Source organism: Corythoichthys intestinalis, chromosome 2 (genome assembly GCF_030265065.1).
Source record: "Corythoichthys intestinalis isolate RoL2023-P3 chromosome 2, ASM3026506v1, whole genome shotgun sequence".
In the NCBI taxonomy this organism is placed as follows: Eukaryota; Metazoa; Chordata; class Actinopteri; order Syngnathiformes; family Syngnathidae; genus Corythoichthys; species Corythoichthys intestinalis.
The window spans coordinates 11,223,121-11,247,662 of NC_080396.1; the positions used below are offsets into that span (position 1 = coordinate 11,223,121).

Here is a 24,542-nt window from a genome sequence, read left to right on the forward strand (position 1 = left end):
CCCTTGCGCTTCCTCACGCGAAGAACGCGCTCACGTAAAGAAGAGCGGGCTTACACCCGAAGAAGAAATGCCGCATCCAAGCGAGTTAGTGAGAGAGGGAAACACTTCTACGAGCCTACGTTCTTTGTTAATGTTAATATCTACAGAGGCAACGCCTGTATCATCTTTTGTGTTGTTGTTGTTGTGTTTCCACTCGCGATCGGACACTTAAATCCAATTGTGTAGTGGTTTGAATGATGTGCTAATGCTAGCGAACGAATGCTAACCATTTTTTATTACTGTTATTAGCAGCTAATCATCACTGATTTACGTTGATTCAAACCTGTTTGTTATTGGGGACGAAATCGATTTGTTTCATTTCTATTCTTAGTTTCACTCTTCAAGTGATGGTTGAATAAAGTCAGCAAATTATACCAACGTCTTCTGCATCGTCATTTGGGAGTTTAGCTAGCTGTATAGCCAGGACTGAGCCTTAGCCACTCTGTGAGGACAGCGCAGTCGTATTCCCTCCCGGTGCAGTTATCTCCACCTTGCAATGACTGCAAGTCGCTTTGTTGTAATTTTTCCTCGTGAAGTGAAGACACACTTTCGAGCGTTTGAACCTACGTGCTGTCATTGTTATGTTTATGGCTGCAATGCTCGTGCTTACCCGTCGTAACCTTTCATTTTCACACAAGTTCCTGGTGAAGTGTAGTCAAACTTTGGAGCGAGTGGTTGTTGGCGCCATGCTAGTTTGATGCGTCTGGACAACAAGACACGTCACGACGCAATACGCGTCTTTAGGAATCGTTAAAGGGATCGTTAAGGCTTTTTCATTGTGATGTCGAGGCCTCGAAACACCCGGAACCGGTTCCGAATTGGAATCGGATTTCGATTCCCATCCCTACTGGAAATCACCCAAATAAATAGGCAGTGACCCAAATTCAACAGGAAATGACCTGTAAATGCCCTAAAATGAACAGCAATCGACCAGTAAATGCCCCAAAAATCAGACCGAATGACCGTGAATGCTCTGGTTTTGAATGAACGAACATTCCCAGTCTAAATGGATTGGGCGTCGAGCACCGTCAATGGCAGCCTTAGAGTTAACTGAGACACTATTATGGTGGAAGATTTTGGTAGCAACTTTTTTTTTTTTTTTTTTTTTTTTTTTTTTAAACATTCTTTTTAAAACGATATCTCGATTCTTGTCAGGAGCATATCAATAAACTTTTGGGATGTGGAATGTGTAGCGTGTACAACAATTGCGTATTGCTGCCTAAACTCGCGAAGTAAAATGCCACGATGTGCTGTTTTTGGATGCGATTTCCAGTCAAATGGCAACAAGTGGAGTGACGTGAGTGAGACCAGGACTTGTTCCCGTCAAACTGTTGGCTTGTACAGCTCTAGACACTAACAATCTACATAATTATACTGGGATAAGTTTGAAAACGCAGTATCTTACCTTGAAGATCTGCAAACAAAAACCGGAGTTCTCAACAGCATACACTCTCTCGCTCCGTTATCATTGAGACGCACTTGCAGCGAGTACATCACCAGTTTTGCCCGATTCTTCTCTTATAAGGTACTGTATTTCCTGTTCTCATTTTGCCTTTGCTGCTCATCTTGTGAACGACCGACAGTGCTGTCCTGCTCTTCATTTTTCCAATCTGGTTCAAATTGAAAGGGCAGAACCGATGACATGTTGGGGTAGCTAAGAGTGACACGCTGGAAGTTCTGCCCGGTGACGCCACGCACTGCGACGTAACAAGAATGGCGACCTATCACTTAAAATAATTTTACAAATTTTATTAAAACGAAAACATTAAGAGGGAGTTTAATATCAACTTATTATAACTCATACTAATATTTATCTTTTAAGAATTACTTGTCTTACAGATCGAGGATCACTTTAAGAATCAGAGTCACACCCTTACTGTCAGAAATGGCCGTCAGTGTGAAAGAACTCATTTACTGTAATCTGCTGCTTATTTTATTTTATTTTTTTTTATTTAACTGTTGCGTACTTTTTCTGCTAGGACATTTAATGTTTTTTCTTTCACCAACTTGTAGATTTGACTTCAATAGACGAAGACAGCTGTATGAAGGAGAAAGCGAGCAGCACGTCTGGGTCTTCAACATCTCAGGTTGACACGATAACAGGGTTTCCACAAAGCAGTCCCTCTTCACAAAGTAAGCTTTAAAAACAACCCGAATGGCCTTGATGTTGACAGTTGTGTTATTCTTTTATCAATGTTTGAAATTGTTTGTTTGGGTTTTGTGCTTCTCTATTGAGACCTCCATTCACTTTTTGTTTAACAGTGAGACCTCCAAAAATGAAACAGGATTTCTTTCTGAAAACAATGTAATGAGAAAGAGAGACACTCACACTTGGATGCTGTGACTTGAAGTATTTTTCCATGGGGTTTGACTCAAATTTCTAATATGGTATGGAATGCAGTAATTCTGCATTTCTGTAGTCAGAAGTCGTGTAGTTATGCATTAAGAATCTGAACTGGATTTATGTTTTTCTGCTTGCTTTGGAGAGTCTCCATCAAACTTAACCACAGTGGTGGCTGATCTGTCAGCTTATTTTACAGTGTATACATTTACACAGTGTTTCCAGGAAGTTCTTCTGTGTTTGATTTGTTTTGATTCCAACTAATATTCCCAATAAGCAATGACAGTATTGTGCAATGGAATGTATTAGGGCTGCAGCTATCGAATATTTTAGTAAACGAGTAATCGACTGAAAATTCCATCGATTAATCGAGTAATCGGATAATATATATTTTTCTCTAGGTAAAGGGCAATTATAAATATACATGAGAAAATAAGACGCCATCTAATATTGAACCTAATATTGAATTTTCAGTCAATCAATGTGTATTTTCTATGTACATTGTTGAAAACGGCCAACAATTGCATCTCAGATGTATTCTTAGATCATAGAAGCCTTGCCTCGCATCGAAGTCATCCGTCTTAGATGCGCTATTTTCGGCTTTAACTCCTCAAGCTGAGTCCGATGGCTGGCTGGCGCCCTGGTGGCCATTATTCTTGCTTCGTCATGCTTTTATGCCATTGGCGTAATCACCTGTCACTCAAGCAATGTCGGAAGTAGCGGCGAAGTTGGATCTTTGTGTCAAAATGATTCAATCAAAACCTTTTGTACTTTAAAAAAAAAAAGTGTGTTCAAAACTTTCAGTACTTCAAATAAAAAATGAGTTCAAAACTTTTTGCTTTCCAAAAAAAGTGACACTTCAATTTTAAAAAAATGTATATATATATATATATATGTATATATATTAGGGCTGTCAAAAGTATCGCGTTAACGGGCGTTAATTAATTTTTAAAATTAATCACGTTAAAATATTTGACGCAATTAACGCACATGTCCCGCTCAGACAGTATTCTGCCTTTTGGTAAGTTTTACAGCAAGGTTTTTTGTGCTAACAGCGAACTCTTGTGGTCGCTTTGCGACATGGTTTATTGCTTTCTTGCCAGTTCAATATGGCTGCATGACGTCTCGGGCTGACGCCTACGTTGTAATGTTGTGCTTATATGATCCTTGGACAAGATTTGTCCGTAAGTATGGTTGTTGTAAAGAATGTACATATTATGTTAGTAAGCGAAATGTTATATTTTTTGTATTTGAGGCCATTTTGTTAATAAATCAGATGTAAAGGAAGAAGTCTGATTATTAAGGCGTCGTTCACTAGCTGTCTAGCTTTGTAAAAAGTAGACGCTTCGGAGTGAGGACAGCATAGACAGATTTAAATGACAGTAGAGTGAAATGCCCACTACAGTCCTTATGTACCGTATGTTGAATGTATATATCCATCTTGTCTTATCTTTCCATTCCAACAATTTATTTTACAGAATATATATATAATTTACAGAAAAATATGGCGTATTTTATAGATGGTTTGAATTGCGATTAATTGCGAATAATTACGATTAATTAATTTTTAAGCTGTAATTAACTCGATTAAAAATTTTTAATCATTTGACAGCCCTAATATATATATATATATATATATATATATATATATATATATACAGGGGTGCACATAAGTGGTCCACATGCGCGCATGCGTACTGGACGTAGACAAATGCGCTGGCCCTCAACAGCTTCCATACGCTTTTGCATACCGATGGCTGACCACTGTATTTGCGGCGGACACGAGAAAATAACTTCTTAAAATGTCGAAGAGGCAGGCCACACTGAGTGAGTACTTCCGTGTTCCCCCACCCCCGTCAAAAGACAGACAGACGACAGAGACGTCACCGGAATTACCGAAAAAAAGGACTTTTGCTGAAAAGTGGCTACTGGAGGTACCATGGCTAGAAGCAAATGATGCTCGCACGGAAATGCGGTACAAAATGTGCCGTGGGAATCCCAATGTCGCCGATAAGAGCAGCGCATTTTATGTAGGGTCAAAGAATTTCAGCCATCCAAACTTTGAAAAGCACGAAAAAAACAGAGAGCATGTGGCAATTAAGCAAACTATCGATGTCAGACATGACCCCACTCGCCCTATGGACAAGTGGCGGAATAGGGCGGAATAAAGGTAATGAACAGCGACATGCACTGATAAACGTGTTTTTGCTCGCATTTTACAAAGCCAAACATGCACGTTCAATGAGGTCTTATGAGGAGGACATCCCACTTTTAAAAAGGCTTGGAGTTAATGTGGGAGCCGCATAATGCCCTTTATTTGGAATTGGTGCTTTTTATTTCTTTACATTTCACTTCAAAGTAATTTTGTTGTGCCAGTTGATGTTGATCAAGCATTAATTGTTAATATAATTAATATAATATAATAAGTTAACTGGCTCTAAGTAAAGCTTGTCATAAATTTATCGCATCAGGCGGGTCGGCTCTCAAGCTCAATGAGGACCAAGTCACATCTCCAGGTCCTCCTCTGAGAACCTGGGCAAAAAAAATATGTGCACCCCTGTATATATATATATATATATATATATATATATATATATATATATATATATATTGTAGAAATATATGTAGAAATATATTTATATTAGGGCTGTCAAAGGATTAAAATTTTTAATCGAGTTAATTACAGCTTAGAAATTAATTAATCGTAATTAATCGCAATTAATCGCAATTCAAACCATCTATAAAATATGCCATATTTTTCTATAAATTATTGTTGGAATGGAAAGATAAGACAAGATGGATATATGCATTCAACATACGGTACATAAGTACTGTATTTCTTTATTATAACAATAAATCAACAAGATGGCATTACCATTATTAACATTCTGTTAAAGCGATCCATGGATAGAAAGACTTGTAGTTCTTAAAAGATAAATGTTAGTACAAGTTATAGAAATTTTATATTAAAACCCCTCTTCATGTTCTCGTTTTAATAAAATTTGTTAATAAAATTTGTAAAATGTTCAATCAAAAAATAAACTAGTAGCCCGCCATTGTTGATGTCAATAATTACACAATGCTCATGGGTGCTGAAACCCATAAAATCAGTTGCACCCAAGCGCCAGCAGAGGGCGACAAAACTCCAAAAAACACAAGTAACAAGTGGAGATTACACTGTGCTGTCATTTTAATCTGTTTGAGCGGGGCATGTGCGTTAATTGCGTCAAATATTTTAACGTGATTAATAAAAAAAAAAAAAAAATTACTGCCTGTTAACGCGATCATTTTGACAGCCCTAATACATATATATTTTCAAAAATTATATATATTTTTTAGGGAAGGGCAATTTTATTTTTGCAAAGTATTTTTTCTTTTGTTGAAAATAGTTTTTGGGGATTGAAGCAACATTTTCTGGGATTGAATGATTTCCACTGGTGTCAAACTGACTCCATAAAGGGCCAAGTGGGTGCAGGTTTTCTTTCCAACCAATGAAGAGGACACTTTTTGACCAATCTGATCTCTTACAGTACATGGGTAATCAGTACTTTGTCAGATGCTGCTTGTTTCAACAGGAAATTCATTGGTTAAACTGTTTGCGCGGTATCGGTTGGAACAAAATCCAGCACCCACTTGGCCATTTGTGGAACTGGTTTGACACCTATAATTTAGACACAAATGTCCTACCCATAATATGACCCAAACAAAAAAAAAAGGATTGCTTCAATCAATGAAAACATTTTAAATAAAAAATTAAGTCTTCAAATGCAAATTTCTGAGTCTTAAATATTTTTTCGCATTCAAAAACTTTTTTCTATGATTGAAAATTGTTTTGAAGCAACTTATTTTTTGATTAAATAAAAAAGACACAGATGTCCTACCCAAAATGTGGCCCAAATGCAAAACATCAATCAAAAAAGTTGTTTCAATAATAAAAAAAATACTTCAATGAAAGAAAGTTTTCAAATGCATTTTTTTGAGTTTCAAATTTATTTTTGCATTCAAACACGTTTTTTTTTTTTTTTTTTTATTGAAGTGACTTTTTTAAATTGAATATATATATTGATTGAAGCGACTTTTTTTTTTTAATTGAAGCACCTTTTTTTTTTTTTAATCGAATAATAAAGACTAATGCTTCAATGATTAATCGATTAACTCGAGTATTCGATTAGAAAAAACTAGGGCTGTCCCAAACGACTAATTTTCTCCCGATTAGTCAGCCGACTATTTTTACGATTAGTCGAGTAATCTAATAATTAATTTTTTATTTATTTATTTTTTTTTTTTTCAAACTAATTTAGCAATGACATTTTTGTTGACGCTTATCAATTAAAAAAAAAAACATACTGGAACACTCAAATCATTTATTAAAGTACAAATAAACACGTAAATAACAATAATAAATCACAAATAAACAATGAGTTCAAATGCTGATAGAATTAACTAATGTAGCATCCCGATTGAAAAGATGGTCTCTTAAACTGATGGTTTACAACTTTTATTCCATCCTTGATGTAAACACACCGTAAGAGCTACGGCGCACACAAATAAAGCAACACAATTAGAAATTAACAAAAACTTTTCACCTTTTTCCTTTTAAACCTTATTTATATATCAATGAATTGCCTATATGAATTGCCTTTACCTTATTACCTTATCATTGACAATCTCTCCCTTGAGTGCAATCACTGTATATACTGTATATATTTATGACCTTTTAACCTTATATAATTTTCTATACCATAAAATAAACCATAACATGAAATAATCCTTTCAATTAGCATTAAGAACAATACTAATAGCACTTATAGGCCCATTGTCAATGAAACATTATTATTTAGTAAGGCGACAGCACCCTCTGGTGTACAAAAAATGAAAGGAAAAAAAAAACAAAAAACCTTACAAACTGCGTGAAGGCGCTTGAGGTGTTTATTCACGGCCGACGTGCAGCCAAGCTTGGCACTGAAGAGACAGGACAGAAGCGTGTACTCTCCTTTGTTTCTTTGAAATAAGTCAATGTTTTGGACACTCTGGTGCGCTTTTTTTTGGCTTTGTGCCGCTTTCCCCGCTTGCAAACAGAGCATCCGACATTCTAACTTTCCACGCATAGATTTTTTTAACCCTTCATTAACCGTCGACGGCATGTTGTGCTCGTTGACGGATTTACGTCATCGATGACGTCGACTACGTCGACTAGTCGGGACAGCTCTAGAAAAAACTATTCGAATTAAATTTTGTTGCATCGAGTATTCGTTTAATTAAAGTGGCATTGTATCGGTTTATTTTAAAAGTGCATTTCATTTTATTGATTAGGGTGGATATACTGCCTTCTGGTCTGCCTCATTTGACATGGCTGAATCCAACTGCTCCCTGTAAAGACCAATGTAAGTTTTTTTTTTTGGGAGCTAATGTGTTTTAATTGAATTCGTATTTTATTTTGTAGGTATATTTAGCCCCTTTTTGTGGAAATATGTGTCTGAACAATTAGTTAGGAGCATTGTAAAAAAAAAAAAAAAACTTTAGCATTTCATAGCATTTAAGCTAGTGGACTTTTGCTATGTAAGTTAGCCAATTGTTATTTTATTGTACATAGATCCTCATTTATTTGATTTTTTTATACCGTTTGAGGCTTAGCTAAGGTATTTAAATTTTTCATGTTCCTCATCCAATTACTCGATTATTCGAACTAACTTGTTCATCGATTAATCGACAACTAAAATAATCGATAGCTGCAGCCCTAATAAAGACACAAATCTACCTCCATAGAAACCTAGCCCTCCGCAGGGCTAATGTTACGTGAGCGAATGAAAGCGAGCGACATTTTATTTATTAGTGCTGAAAAATTTACTGCTTTAAGATGGCGTCTGTTTACTAACACCGCCCAGTCTGTCATTTTACATCTAGTTTTACATAGATTTGTAGATCTATGAGACGCATCAGACGCTACCTGCTACTACCGTAGCATCATGCGGTCGTAGTTTTTAGCAATGTCTGAGTAGTGTGTAGCGGCTGTCGGCTGCGGTGAGTATTTTTTAAAAAATTTTATTGCTTCTTCCTCTACGCACGTGACGTCAGTGCGTAGTCCGGGCAAAACGTGATGGTTAGAGCTGGCAAAATTAAACGATTCCTCGAGGTGAATGAAATTACTCGGACCAGTTATTAAACTCGAGTTGCTCGAGTATACGTTTCAGCTCTAGAATGTATTCACATGCTGTAGAATGGTTAATATTCTTGGTCCTTCACAGATACGACGCGCCGGGGTTGGATGGTGCTTTTAGTAGTCAGCCTGAGCGCCAACCTGCTGTTTACCGCTCTCTGGATGTCATACAACTGGAAATGAACGGCCGGTTGATTGTGCTTCTACTTCCCTGGTTCACCAGGTGGTCTGGTCTAGCTTAGGAAGACAACTGACCGTGTTGACTTTCGACATGAAGCATATACAGTACACGAAAGGGTTTCAGGAGTTTGACGCAAAACTGCCTTTCTTGTGATTGTGAGGTATGATATGCAATTATGTGCTCATCGGACTCTCTCGTCAGACTAATGCAATGATTTGACATCATCGCTCTCAAATATACAGTGACCGGGTGAAATGTCATGGTCATCTTGCACATCCATCATTACTCTGGTTTATTTTGAAACTCAGAGTTTATTTTAACTCATTCAACGTGCAGTCCACCGACCTGGGAGTACTCCGTTAAAATGGATTGGATAGCTACCAATGCCAGCGAATGAGTCAATTATTTAAAAAAACTAAATGTCCCTAAAAAGAGGTCATAGTACATTTAGATACATATTGATTTAAAATGTTAATCTGATTTTTCATTACCAACAAATTTACCTCTTTTTGGAATAAAAAAATATCTTGTATTCTGCGCTGAAAAACAAGAATTGTAACTTGGACTGCAATATTGTAACAGATTCTAACACTGTAGAAACCTTTAAATGTAAAAAGGTGCTTTTTTTCCCCTGCTCCCGGAAGTTTGGTTTTGTTTGTGTAATTTACATGAAAAAATGTTCCACTGAAGTTTTTGCAAAGAGCCAAATCATGTTAGTTTTTTGTAACTTTTAATTTATTGCACAGTTTTGTTGTTCAAAAACAAATGTTGACTTGGACTCTTAAGAGAAGGCTCTTACTTGATTTGTGTATTTCTTGTATGAAGATTTTTAATTACGACAAAGCGAATGTTTGTGCGGTTTACTGATGGTATATTTTTACTTTTTTTGGCATGGGAATAAAGTATTTTTTAATAATTGCAACGTTATTAATTGCACATCTGTTTCAGGAACTTGAGCTGAACTAGTTCCCCCCCCCCCCCAATTGCATTGATCACTCACCTCTTGAAAAGCGAGCACAATGTGTAATTTTTGTGTCAAAATGCAGGTGCATGAATAAATGGGTACACTATAGTGGAAAATGGTTTAAGTAGTTTATATTTACTGTAAAAAGGAAACTTTTGACAAATCAGTGATATTCATTTAGTACATACAGTACCTGAAAAAAGTCTTTTCGCTTATCCATTTTGTTGAAACAATTGCTAATAACTTGACTTTTAATTATTCAATTGGTTTCAGAAATGGCTCATATGAAAGCTAAGACCCTCCCAAATGATGTTGAGTGTACAAAAATATATTTTTCACTGAAAAAAGATCATTTAATGAAGACATAATGGTCAAATTTTGGCAAGACAAACATTTTGTCGCCTACAGAAAGTAGTCTGAAAATTGAACAAAAAATGTACTTCAAATACAAAAATATGTTACATAAGCGAATTAAGTAGTAGTGCTGTGAGATCCAAATTTTAATATTTTGTATGACGTCCATGGGCTTGAAGGACTGCATCCACGCGGTTCGGCAAAGATTCATACAATTTATTGATGAAGTCAACATCAACATCAAAGAAACCAGTCTTGCATGCCTCCCAGAGTTCATCAACATTCTTGGGTTTCGTCTTCCATGCTTCTTCTCTCATCCTACCCAAGACATGCTAAGTGATGTTCCTGTCTGGTGACTGGGCTGGCCAGTCCTGGAGGATCTTGATCTTCTTTACCTTGAGGAACTTTGAGGTAGAGATTGAGGTATGCGATGGAGCACCATCCTGCTGCAGAATTTGTTCCTTTTTATGGTTAGGAATGTAAGAGGCCGCTAAGATTTGTTGATATTTCAGACTACCGTATTGACCCGAATATAAGACGGCCCTGATTATAAGACGACCCCCCCTTTTTCAAGACTCGAGTTTGAAAAAAAAAAAGACTTTTTGAACAAATTTTTTATACAGAAAATAATTACAGTACATCTGAAACAAATGATTATAACAATGTATTTGAGAGAAAAAGCATGTTATTTTGCCTTATTCAAATCTTAATATCTGAACACATAAATATGTAAACTAAAGTGCAATCACATTCGTGAATGAATGGCTTCTGGTTTTTGAAATGTAAATAAACCAGTCTATTGTAATAAAACAACAAAATTGCAATAACTGCATTAACCATCAAAGTGAAGTCTAACTGTAACTAGTCTTGAAGCAAATCTGAAAAAGGAAAAACATTGCAATGAAATAATGCGAACTGGTTAAACTTGTAAGTAGCTGAGATCTGTCAAGACAGAACATCGCTTCAATGATATCTGGCGCCATCTAGCGTCGTGAATGGGTATAATGTCTAGACTGCGAAATAAGACGACCCCCACCTTTTCAGTCTTTTTTCAACGCAAAAAGCACTGTCTTATATTCGGGCCAATACGGTAATACATTTTATTTGAAGGCGCCTTTCTGGCATTCAAGGTCGCCGTACAATCATTTAAAATTATTAGACTATTAGATTAATTTTCGCACTATAAGGAGCACCTGATTATAAGCCTCCACCCACCAAATTTGACACGAAAACGACATTTTTTCATAGATAAGCCGCACCAGACTATAAGCCGCAGCTGTCATCACTGTCTTATGGGATATTTACACTAAAAGATATTAACCGGAAACACTTTATTTGACAGCGGCATCATACGACTGTCATAAGACCAAATGAACCACCATGAAGCTTTGAACCAAATGGCTTCAAGAAGCTTCATTAGGCCGTCACTGCTCCTTTGGGGGAGACAGTCAACCTCTGCTGCCACCTGCTGTCAACACTGTTGTTGTCCAACATCCCTCCTAGCATGCATTGCAACACTACAGATGTAAATAACAAAATTCAATGTTCTGTGCTAATTATTTCTTCAATTACTGTTCATTTTTTTCATTAATTGCTAGTTAGCGTATTTGGTAATACTTTATATGACGGTGGTGCCATAAGACTATCATTATACAATCATAAATATGACATGAGACTGTCATGAGCACAAATGAATGCTTATAAAAAAATGTCATTTAGTGTTATCCGGCGAATTATTTCACTCTTGAATGGATGTAAAAGATCCGAGCTGGACATAAATGTAGTTAGTGACATAATTTGCCGGATGACTCTTAAGGACATCTGTCATAATCATTCAGTAATGCCCATGATAGTGTCATGTCATAATTATGACAGTCTTATGATGCCGCTGTCAAGTATAGATTTACTTCTTAACCCAAATATATCAACAATTAAGCCGCACTGGATTATAAACCACAGGAAAGCAGCCCCAAAACATCAGGGAACCTCCGCCATGTTTGACTGTGGGGACTATGTTCTTTTCTTTGAAGGTTTTGTTTTTTTAATGTATGTTACGTATATATTATTTTACAAAAAAGTCAGAGTTTATATTATCTTCAATTTTAAGGCACATCCTATGTTCTTGAATAGGTAAAATTGAGGTTTAGCTTTTAGATTTGAGGAAATATAAAAATTAGAACTATGAGGAATTTTATAAATAGTGAAAAAATAGCCTAATGCATATGTGAAACCTACCAATTCACTCATTCATTTTCTGAGCCGCTTATCCTCACGAAGGTGACGGGGTGCTGGAGCCAACCTCAGCAAACTATGGGCAGTATACGGGGTACACCCTGAAACAGTTGCCAGCCAATTGCAAAGCACAAGGAGGCGCACATACCTAGGGACAATTTCGAGTGTTTGATTAGCCTACATGCATTTTTTGGCAGTACCAGGAGAAACCCCACACAGGCATGTAACTCAACAGTCTTCAACTGAACATTGAATCACCTGAAAATGAAATCACACATGGTAGTTGTGGAACGCATCCTCATAATATGCATTTGCAATTTAAGCACTATTTGTATTAAAACTATTTTAGCTGTTTATGAGTGCATTCCTATGCAGCAATGATGGTTGATTCAACCACTCCATGTCCCTGGTGGGACCTAACAAGGGAAGCTCTGACCTGAGCTGGGCTTCACTCAAGCTTCGACTACAGTCATGCCGTTGTTTGTACAGCATAGCTGGCCAGTGGGAAACAGGCGGCACTACTGGAAGGATGGCAAGCTTTTACTGGAATTGAGCTGTAACTAAGCTGAAATGGAAATGACTCAGATGGTTAAGACACTGCGAAACACGTGTTTTGAGAACAATTAAGAGGATACAAGCATTCACTTCTTAACAAATAAAAAATTCAGATTTTTATTTGGCATCAGAGTTCATGTGCAAAACAAAGTAACTGGCTTTACTTCAGAAATCCATACCAGGTCAGACACAGAACTATTGGTATTGCAATCACCATCCCTCACAGTATCAGCATCAAATATAATGTACGAAACTATCTGAAGTCCAAATACTGCATGTGCATTGGGTGATAAATTTGTATGGGATACGTGACTCCAAGATGGTTCTAAACAAGTTTTGTCATCAGTGTCATATTCAGTAGAATAATATTACCAGGAGAAATTGTGTCACAGTAGATGTGTGTGGATTATGTTACTTCATGTTTTGCTTTACACCTATACAGTAATTGAGACAATTAGAGGGTCTCTTCTGGTTGCAGCCAGTAGTTCAGTCCGTTTTGCACTAATAGCTTCAAGTTGGAATTGAGTAATTCCACACAAAAGGCAAAATTGATAAATCGATAGATTAATAAACGCATCTCTGTGGAATTTTTAAACAATTATCTGCATGCTCAACATTCCACTTGGCATTTCTGTAAATGTTCCCTCTTTCAAAAAGTCTATTGTAGACGTTTCGACCACTGACGATAACGCATAATCCATGTCTAGTAATATTCTTGCTCTTGTCAAAATATTGTAATAATCAGATTGCATACAGTGTATCACAAAAGTGAGTACACCCCTCGCATTTCTGCAGATATTTAAGTATATCTTTTCATGCGACAACACTGACAAAATGACATTGTGACACAATGAAAAGTAGTTTGTGTGCAGCTTATATAATAGAGTTAATTTATTTTCCCCTCAAAATAACTCAAAATATAGCCATTAATATCTATCTAAACCCCTGGCAACAAAAGTGAGTACACCCCTTTGAGAAAACATACATCCTTAAATGCCCAAATTGAGTACTGCTTGTCATTTTAACCCTACAAAATGTCATGTAACTCATTACAGGAGTGCTGTCAGCATTGCTGCAGAGATTGAAGAGGTGGGGGGTCAGCCTGTCAATGCTCAGAACCATACACCGCACTCTACATCAAATTGGTGTGCATGGCTGTCACCCCAGGAGGAAGCCTCTTCTGAAGACGGTACACAAGAAAGCCTGCAAAGTTTGCTGAAGACATGTCAACAAAGCACATGGATTACTGGAACCATGTCCTATGGTCTGATGAGACAGACGGGTAGAGTGCGGCGTATGGTCTGAGCACTAACAGGCTGACCCCCCACCTCTTCAATCTCTGCAGCAATGCTGACAGCACTCCTGTAACGACTCACATGACATTTTGGAGGGAAAATGACAAGCAGTACTCAATTTGGACACTTAGGGATGTATTTTCTAAGGGGTGTACTCACTTTTGTTGCCAGGGGTTTAGATATTAATGGCTATATTTTAAGTCACTTTGAGGGGGAAAAAATTAACTCTATTATATAAACTGCACGCAGACAATTTTCATTGTGTCAAAGTGTCATTTTGTCAGTGTTGTCCCATGAAAACATATACTTACCGTACATATCGGTAGAAATGCGAGGGGTGTACTCACTTTTGTGATACACTGTATTTCCCATCAGAAACTGACAAGACTACACACATTTCTGTACAACAATAAATACCAAATGCACCAACTGACATGTATAATTTAGTTTTTCCCCTAGATATCAGAGGTGCTTTGGAATTTTCACAGTCAAGTACCTCCATGCAAAAGGAGAACCCGCTCCTTCAAAATAGGGCTTCTTACATTGGTCCTCAGCTTTAAAAGCCTGCTGGAACTATAAAAGGAAATGATACGGCTCTATGTACAAAGTAGGGCTGAGCAATTATTCGATTTAATCGCTGTTGTTATATTTCACAAATACAGTAATCCCTCGTTTTTCGCGGTTAATGGGGACCTTATTCAGATTTCGCATTGGAAAACGATACATGTTTTTCCCCTGAAGTAAAAAAAAAAAAAAAAAAAAAAAAAAAAACGTATGTATATTTTAATGGTTAATAATTTTTAATGGTTTTTAATAGTGATGCCCCGATACCAATACCTGGCTGTGCAGTATCGGCCGATACTGCTACCATACCGATACCACTTTATTTGAAATTTTATATATATATGTACATATACTCACCGGCCACTTTATTAGGCACACCTGTCCAACTGCTCGTTAACACTTAATTTCTAATCAGCCAATCACATGGCGGCAACTCAGTGCATTTAGGCATGTAGACATGGTTTAAGACAATCTCCTGCAGTTCAAACCGATCATCAGTATGGGGAAGAAAGGTGATTTGAGTGACTTTGAACGTGGCATGGTTGTTGGTGCCACAAGGGCTGGTCTGAGTATTTTAGAAACTGCTGATCTACTGGGATTTTCATGCACAACCATCTCTAGGGTTTACAAAGAATGGTCCGAAAAAGAAAAAATATCCAGTGAGCGGCAGTTCTGTGGGCGGAAATGCCTTGTTGATGCCAAAGGTCAGAGGAGAATGGCCTGACTGGTTCGAGCTGATAGAAAGGCAACAGTGACTCAAATAACCACCCGTTACAACCAAGGTAGACAGAAGAGCATCTCTGAACGCACAGTACGTCAAACTTTGAGGCAGATGGGCTACAGCAGCAGAAGACCACGCCGGGTGCCACTCCTTTCAGCTAAGACCAGGAAACTGAGGCTACAATTTGCACAAGCTCATCGAAATTGGACAATAGCAGATTGGAAAAACGTTGCCTGGTCTGATGAGTCTCGATTTCTGCTGCGACATTCGGATGGTAGGGTCAGAATTTGGCGTCAACAACATGAAAGCATGGATCCATCCTGCCTTGTATCAACTGTTCAGGCTGGTGGTGGTGGTGTAATGGTGTGGGGGATATTTTCTTGGCACTCTTTTGGCCCCTTCGTACCAATTGAGCATTGTTGGAACGCCACAGCCTATCTGAGTATTGTTGCTGACCATGTCCATCCCTTTATGACCACAATGTACCCAACTTCTGATGGCTACTTTCAGCAGGATAATGCGCCATGTCATAAAGCTGGAATCATCTCAGACTGGTTTCTTGAACATGACAATGAGTTCACTGTACTCAAATGGCCTTCACAGTCACCAGATCTCAATCCAATAGAGCATCTTTGGGACGAGGTGGAACGGGAGATTCGCATCATGGATGTGCAACCGACAAATCTGCACCAACTGTGTGATGCCATCATGTCAATATGGACCAAACTCTCTGAGGAATGCTTCCAGCACCTTGTTGAATCTATGCCACGAAGAATTGAGGCAGTTCTGAAGGCAAAGGGGGTCCAACCCGTTACAAGCATGGTGTACTTAATAAAGTGGCCGGTGAGTGTATATACAGTGGTAATTTTAAACATGTTACTGTCCCACCGAATTATTTTTAAACAAAAATAACGTAGCAAAATACTTGTCTTTATTAAATGCTTCACACAAATCCGCTCACCATGCTAAGCACTTACACACACAATGACTTGCCACAGCACACTACCCCTAGTGTTTAAAAAGCTAAACGACTCGGCACCTTTGAAGGTAGGGTTCCCAAGCTTCTCTGACAGGATCAAAGCTTAACGCCTGTCGATCATCGTTAACTTTAACACGCAACTCCAGTGCACTGCCTGACCCAGAAAAGCAGCAGGAGGAAGAGTGAGAGACTGGTCGTGATCGGATCGGGACATCTCTATAAAAGGCTGTATTTATTTTAAATTTTTTTAATTGAAAAAAAAAAATGTGCGATGGACTGAGGGCACAAAGTTTGAAGCACGAAGTAGCGAGGGATCATTGTATTCATACTTTTAACCTGGCACATTTTTAACCGAGCATATTTTCAGTGGAAGGTGTGATTGATATAAAAATATTGCTTGAGGCCATAACGAAATAAGATTAAAAAATACATAGAAGCACTTTTAACCAGGCAGTTTTCTAGGAGCTCATTTCGACTCCTCAGGCAATCACATATTTGAATAGTGTGACATCACCATCAGATGCACGCTGCCAAACACATAGTGTTCTTTCACTGGATTTTTGCCAAAAAACACACTTTGAAATGATTATTGGCTACATGTAAATGTGGCCAGTTTTGTTATGTATCAATTCCAAATGTATTTCTTAATTTATTGTCAAATTGTCAAACATTTATTAAACACAGTCCCTGACAAAAGTCTTGTCGCTTATCCATTTTGTAGAAACAGACGCTAATAACCTGAATTTTAATTATTCAATTGGTTTCAGAAATGGCTCATATGAAAGCTAAGACGCTCCCAAATAATGTTGAATGTACAAAAATATATTTGTTTCACTGAAAAAAGATTGATCATTTAATGAAGACATAAAGGTCAAATTTTGGCAAGACAAAAGTTTTGTCGCCTACAGAAAGTAGTGTGAAAATTGAACAAAAAATGTACTTCAAATACAAAAACATGTTACATAACATAAGCAAAGTAGTGGTGCTGTGAGATCCAAATATAATATTTTGCATGACTTCCATGGGCTACGGCAAGGATTCCTAAAATTTATTGATGAAGTCATCAGGAACATCAAAGAAAGCCGTCTTGCATGCCTCACAGAGTTCATCAACATTCTTGGGTTTCGTCTTCCATGCTTCCATCCTACCCCAGACATGCTCAATGATGTTCATGTCCGGTGACTGGGCTGGCCAGTCCTGTAGGATTTTGATCTTCTTTGCCTTGAGGAACTTTGAGGTAGAGATTGAAGTATGCGATGGAGCACCATCCTGCTGCAGAATGTGTCCCTTTTTATGGTTCGGATTGTAATAGGCAGCTACGATTTGTTGATATTTCAGACTATTTATGTTGCCTTCCACCCTGCAGATCTCTAGCACACCCCCATACTGGATGTAACCCCAGATTTTGCCACCACCAAACTTCACCTTTTTTCTGAGTGAATCTTGGATCCATGCAGGCTCCAGTAGGTCTCCTGCAATATTTGCGGCGACTGTGGTGTAATTCAATGGAAGATTCATCTGAGAAGTCCACCTTTTGCCACTTTTGCAGCGTCCATCCTTTTGACAGGGTGTGGGCCGTGGCAAATGCCACACGTTTATTTAATGGTCTGCACCACAAGGGATAAATAGTCTGAAATATCAACAAATTTTAGCTGCCTCTTACATTCCTAACCATAAAAAGGGACAAATTCTGAAGCAGTATGGTGCTCCATCGCATACTTCAATCACTACCTCAAAGTTCCTCAAGGCAAAGAAGATCAAGATTCTCCAGGACTGGCCAGCCCAGTCACCAGACATGAACATCATTTAGCATGTGTGGGGTAGGATGAAAGAGGAAGCATGGAAGACGAAACCCAAGAATGTTGATGAACTCTGGGAGCCATGCAAGACTGCTTTCTTTGATGTTCCTGATGACTTCATCAATAAATTGTATGAATGCTTGCCGAAGCCCATGGAAGTCAAACAAAATATTAAATTTGGATTTCACAAAACCACTACTTAATTCGCTTGTGTTATGCAACATATTTTTGTATTTGAAGTACATTTTTTTGTTCAATTTTCACACTACTTTTTGTTGGCGACAAAACTTTTGTCTTGCCAAAATTTGACATTAAATGATAGATCTTTTTTCAGTGAAACAAGTATATTTTTGTACATTCAACATTATTGGGAGGGTGTTAGCTTTCATATGAGCCATTTCTGAAACCAATTGAATAATTAAAAGCCAGGTCATTAGTACGGCTGTCAAATGATTAAAATTTTTAATCGAGTTAATCACAGCTTAAAAATTAATTCATCGTAATTAATCGCAATTCAAACCATTTCTAAAATTTGCCATATTTTTCTGTAAATTATTGTTGGAATGGAAAGATAAGACACAAGACGGATATATACATTCAACATACTGTACATAAGTACTGTATTTGTTTATTATAACAATAACTCAACAAGATGGCATTAACATTAACATTCTGTTAAAGCGATCCATGGATAGAAAGACTTTTAGTTCTTAAAAGATAAACGTTAGTACAAGTTATAGAAATTTTATATTAAAGCCCCTCTTAATGTTTTCGTTTTAATAAAATTTGTAAAATTTTCAATCAAAAAATAAACTAGTAGGTCGCCATTGTTGATGTCAATAATTACACAATTCTCATGGTCATAAAATCAGTCGCACCAAAGTGCCAGCAGAGGGCGACAAAACTCCATAAAACACAAGTAACAAGTGCACATGACCCTGTGCTGTCATTTTAATCTGTTTGAGCGGGGCATGTGCATTAATTGCATCAAATATTTTAACGTGATTAATTTAAAAAAAAAAAATACTGCCCGTTAACGCGATATTTTGACAGCCCTAGTTATTAGCAATTGTTTCTACAAAATGGATATGAGACAAGACTTTTGTCAGGGACTGTATATTTAGTAGTTGCCATTTGTTTTATCTTTTTAATCGTAAAAAAAAAAAAAAAAAAGATTTAAATACGGCTAAAAAAAGAGTCTTATTTCACGGCCCTATCGCCCTGCCCTACCACAAATCAAATTTAACCAGAAAAGGAAGTGATTTCCTGCATACAGCGTAATACAGCATGTGAGTCATTTTCTGCATCCACAGTAAGGAAAAAGTGCAAATTCACTAAATCACAAGATGAAGCACTTCTCATCAAGTTTTCAGATATTCCGGTGTTGAATAGTTGAACAACAGGAAGTCCATACGGTAGAGGTTGAACAGTTTCTTTTGATAAAAGGGACTAATGTGCTTAAAGAAGCGTGCCGCCATGTTGCCATCCGTCCTGGTGCTTTTACCGGACGTTGGGAACTGAAGCGTGTCCTCCACCCCTGCCAACGAGAGCACAGCGCGGGCGTCCTCCTCCAGCGTCTCATACTTACCCACCACATCATAGTGGATCAAACACGGATGGCAGAGGGAGTGTACCCTCTCCCAGTGCTCATTAAATGGCTCCTCACGTTGGGTCCTTGGGTCCACGAGATACTGGACAAACTCATGGAAAGCCACGTCGTTACCTTTCTCCAGAGCGTCCGGGTCTGGGTGAGTCCGGTGCCGCCGGATGATCTTTGTTCCGTAGCGTTTGTGGAAAGCCGTGTTGTAGCTGCGGGTGAACTTGTTACGGTAGGCCGACACCAGGCGTTCAAAAGGCTCCCTCACGAAGACGAACTTGAGATAGCTGCGGAGGCGGCGGTTGATCTCGGAGACCGAGAACTCCGACAGTGTGCGCAAGTTGCCGGCCACGTGGGCCTCGTTGGCAGGGATGGCGAGGGGTTCGGTGATGCGGCCGTCGCTGGTGAGAACCATGAGGACGCGCTTCCAATTGGTGCAGGCGACCTGTACGACAGTACAAATTTTTGTCACGTTTATGAGTTTTTTTTTAATTCCGTATTGGCCCGAATATAAGATGGTGTTTTTTGCATTGAAATAAGCCTGAAAAAGTGGGGGTCGTCTTATATTCGCGGTCTAGACGTTATACCCATTCACGACGCTAGATGGCGCCAGATATCATTGAAGCGATGTTTCGTCATGAGAGATCTCAGCTACTCTCAAGTTTAACCAGTTTTTTTTTTTGCAATGTTTTTCCTTATTCAGATATGTTTCAAGACTGCAGTTACAGTTAGACTTCACTTTGATGGTTAATGCAGTTATTGCAATTTTGTTGTTTTATCACAATAGATTAGTTTATTTACTTTTCAAAAACCAGAAGCCATTCATTTATGAATGTGATTGCACTTTACATATTTAGATGTTCAGATATTAAGATTTGAATGAGTCAAAATAACATGCTTTTTCTCTCAAATATATTTTCATAATTAGGGTTGTTCCGATCATGTTTTTTGCTCCCGATCCGATCCCGATCGTTTTAGTTTGAGTATCTGCCAATCCCGATATTTCCCAATCCGATTTTTTTTTGCTCCTGATTCAATTCCAATCATTCCCGATTATTTTTCCTGATCATATACATTTTGGTAATGCATTAAGAAAAAAATGAATAAAACTCGGACGAATATATACATTCAACATACAGTTCATAAGTACTGTATTTGTTTATTATGACAATAAATCCTCAAGATGGCATTTACATTATTAACATTCTCTCTGTGAGAGGGATCCATGGATAGAAAGACTTGTAATTCTTAAAGGATAAATGTGACTTTGTATATTGTGACTAAATATTGCCATCTAGTGTATTTGTTGAGCTTTCAGTAAATGATACTGTAGCCATTTAACTGTTCTGCCCAAATGCATGAAGGGAAGTGCATCCATGACTGTGCGTAGTGGCACCAATTGATATATCTTCTCTGCGTTGGGAAATAACATAGAGTGTTCAGAAAAAGATTGCTTCCCACGATATTTCTAATCGTAGGGAGAGGGATTGTAAGGCTTTAGCCAATTAAAAAAAAGGCTCTAAAGGCTGCCAAAATTAATTCTACTCATTTTACGCTGCCTTTTAGCTCTATATATAGGTAAAATGGCGCCATTACAGATTGAACGCGACAATGCGTGAGTGGGTCGTGCAGCGCATGCATTAATTGCGTAAATATTTTGACGTGATAAATTTTTTAAAAAATTAATTACCGCCGTTAACGGGATAAATTTGATAACCCTACCTTATTCCTAAACTAAAGACTCTGGATGATTGTAACCTATTATGTCTGTAACGTTAAATACAATTAGAAAACGATTTAATTGAGAAATATATATATATTAAAAAAAGGCATGTCCGATATTTTTTTGCCGATTCCGATACTTTGAAAATGACGTGATCGGACACGATCGATCGACATCCCGATCGATCGGGACACCTCTAGTTATAATCATTTGTTTCAGATGTACTGTAATTATTTTCTGCATAAAAAATAATTTGGTGTTCAAAAAGTCTTATTTCAAACTTGAGTCTTTAAAAAGAGGGGGTCGTCTTATAATCAGGGCCGTCTTATATTCGGGCCAATAAGGTAATTCTGTTGAACTGAAATAAAAAAAAAAAAAGATTTTCATCGGTTAATTTTCATTATAATTACTATTGTTACTATTTGTTTTTCTGTGAACACGGGGTTGTTCTCTCATTAACAGAGGGGTACTAAGGTTTTGAGGCATGTGTAAATAGTTTAATAGCGTACCGCACGTAACACGTCACCTTTGCTCATTAATATTAATGAGGTTAGCAACTGTTGCTAGGGGGGTCAAACTCGTGTTTGTCACTCATGCTAGATGCATGTAAATAATGAACGAATAAGATGTTTACTAAGAGTGGGAACCTCTTGGTGCCTCACGATACGATACGATTTGCGATACAAAGCTCACGATAACGATGATCTGACGATATGGCGATACAACGATTATTGATACATTGGTCAGGAAATCATTGTAAGATATTCTACAAACAACTAATAAACAGAAAAACAAACTTTTGCTGTGAATTGGAATGAGTTTATCAATAGTAGACGTCCAATCCATTTGAACCGGGATTCGTTCATTTGCTGCCACCCTCCCACTTCAAAGGGATTGAACGTCTATGGCCGTCAGTGGCAGCCCATGCCAGGCAATGAGGTAATTTTGGGCCATTTAAGGTCATTTACCTGTTGATGTTCAGTTACTTTCTGTTGATTTTGGGGTATTTTATGGGTCACTTCCTGTTTATTTTGAGTTACAGAACAGGAAGTTACCTGGGAATCACCCAAATGAATAGGCAGTGACTCAAACTAAAAAGGAAATGACCTGTTAATGCCCTAAAATGAACTGCAAGTGACCTGTAAATGCCCTGAAAATCGGACAGAATGACTGTGAATGCTCTGGTTTCGAATGAACGAACGTTTCCAGTCTAAATGGATTGGGCGCCGTGCACCGTCAATGCAGCCTTAGAGTTAACTGAGACACTATTATAACTTGTTGGTTCCATTTAATTTTTTTCGACATTGACACCTTTTTAAAACGATATCTCGATTCTTGGCAGGAGCAAATCGCTAACCTTTTGGGATACGAAGTATCACGATATATCACCATTTCAATATTTTGTCACACCCCTATTTAATAGCGTACCGCATGTAACACGTCACCTTTGCTCATTAATATTAATGAGGTTAGCAACTGTTGCTAGGGGGGGGTCAAACTCGCGTTTGTCCCTCATGCTAGATGCATGTAACTAATGAACGAACGAGATGTTTACTGAGCTAAACCATAGACTTCATAATGTATAGACATGACACATTTCCCATTCACTGCTTCACGCCTTCCCGAAGGGGGCCGTCTCACACTCCGCTTCATTTATTAGCAGTCGGTCACATGCAGCGATTCAACGCCGGATTTAGGTTGAAAAAGTACGAAAGCTGTACTGCATACAAACAGGAAGGATTGTCTCAGGAGTGATTTGTTCAAGAATACCACATATATCAGTATCGGTTTGATATTGGTATTGAATTTTAGGAATTTTGAAACCTGTTTTGGTTATTCTGTTGCATTGACTTATATTCCTCCGCTCAATTCCAGAGAGAAAGACTGTCCATCTTGTCTATTCCAGATTTTTACATACAGTGGGGCAAATAAGTATTTAGTCAACCACTAATTTTGCAAGTTCTCCCACTTGAAAATATTAGCGAGGCCTGTAATTGTCAACATGGGTAAACCTCAACCATGAGAGACAGAATGTGGCAGGAAAAAAAAATTCAGAAAATCACATTGTTTGATTTTTAAAGAATTTATTTGCAAATCATGGTGAAAAATAAGTATTTGGTCAATACCAATAGTTCATCTCAATACTTTGTCATGTACCTTTTGTTGGCAATAACGGAAGCCAAAAGTTTTCTGTAACTCTTCACAAGCTTTTCACACACTGTTGCTGATATTTTGGCCTATTCCTCCATGCAGATCTCCTCTAGAGCAGTGATGTTTTGGGGTTGTCGTTGGCCAACACGGACTTTCAACTCCCTCCACAAATTTTCTATGGGGTTGAGATCTGAAGACTGGCTAGGCCACTCCAGGACCTTGAAATGCTTCTTACGAAGCCACTCCCAGCCATGTCTCATCTTCAATGCCCTTTTTTTCCCTTTTTTTTTTCGGTCCCATACTCAAGTCCGTCTGATTTCTTTACAACACTTTCGAAAATTAACTTCGATGTTGGCCGCTGTGTAGCCGCTAGGCTAGCTTGCACGCCACTCACGTTCGGTGACCGCACGATCAGGGTGCCAATCCCACCACAGTCCCTTTTTTACCGCTCTCCGAACGATCGATCTTCAACCCAGATCAGCACACAGAGTTCTTTGTAATCCAAAAATCAGCAAAATGGCATATATAATCTGTAGTCGTCGTTTAGCTGAGTTTCACCCACCGAGGAAGTGACAGCACCCGACCGAGGAAGTGACCTATCGTCTATTCAGCAATCCCTTGCTGATGGAAGGAGATTTTCACTCATAATCTCTCGATACATGGCTCCATTCATTCTTTCCTTTACACAGATCAGTCGTCCTGGTCCCTTTGCATGCCCCAAAGTATGATGTTTCCACCCCCATGCTTCACAGTGGGTATGGTGTTCTTCGTATTATTTCTCCTCCGAACACGAGAACCTGCGTTTCTACCAAAAATTTCTATTTTGTTTTTTTCTGACCATAACACATTCTCCCAGTCCTCTTCTGGATCATCCAAATGCTCTCTAGCGA

General features: G+C 38.1%; 1 protein-coding gene and 1 pseudogene across 2 annotated transcripts in view; one reads left to right on the forward strand and one right to left on the reverse strand.

Annotated features, from left to right (window-relative positions):
* Positions 1 to 9,637, forward strand: part of tmem201 (transmembrane protein 201) — a 35,662-nt gene extending 26,025 nt beyond the window's left edge. The window contains exons 10-11 of one of the 2 annotated variants that reach the window (XM_057829513.1): positions 2,053 to 2,172; positions 8,626 to 9,637. In XM_057829513.1, coding sequence (XP_057685496.1) covers positions 2,053 to 2,172; positions 8,626 to 8,720 — 215 coding nt within the window. In that variant the 3' untranslated portion in view covers positions 8,721 to 9,637. Of the gene's footprint in view, positions 1 to 2,052; positions 2,173 to 2,301; positions 3,881 to 8,625 lie in introns of those variants that run through there. The other variant, XM_057829514.1, reaches the window with a different exon arrangement.
* Positions 9,638 to 18,543: 8,906 nt separating this feature from the next.
* The window catches only part of LOC130911983 (carbohydrate sulfotransferase 11-like), a 56,710-nt pseudogene continuing 50,711 nt past the window's right edge, over positions 18,544 to 24,542 (reverse strand).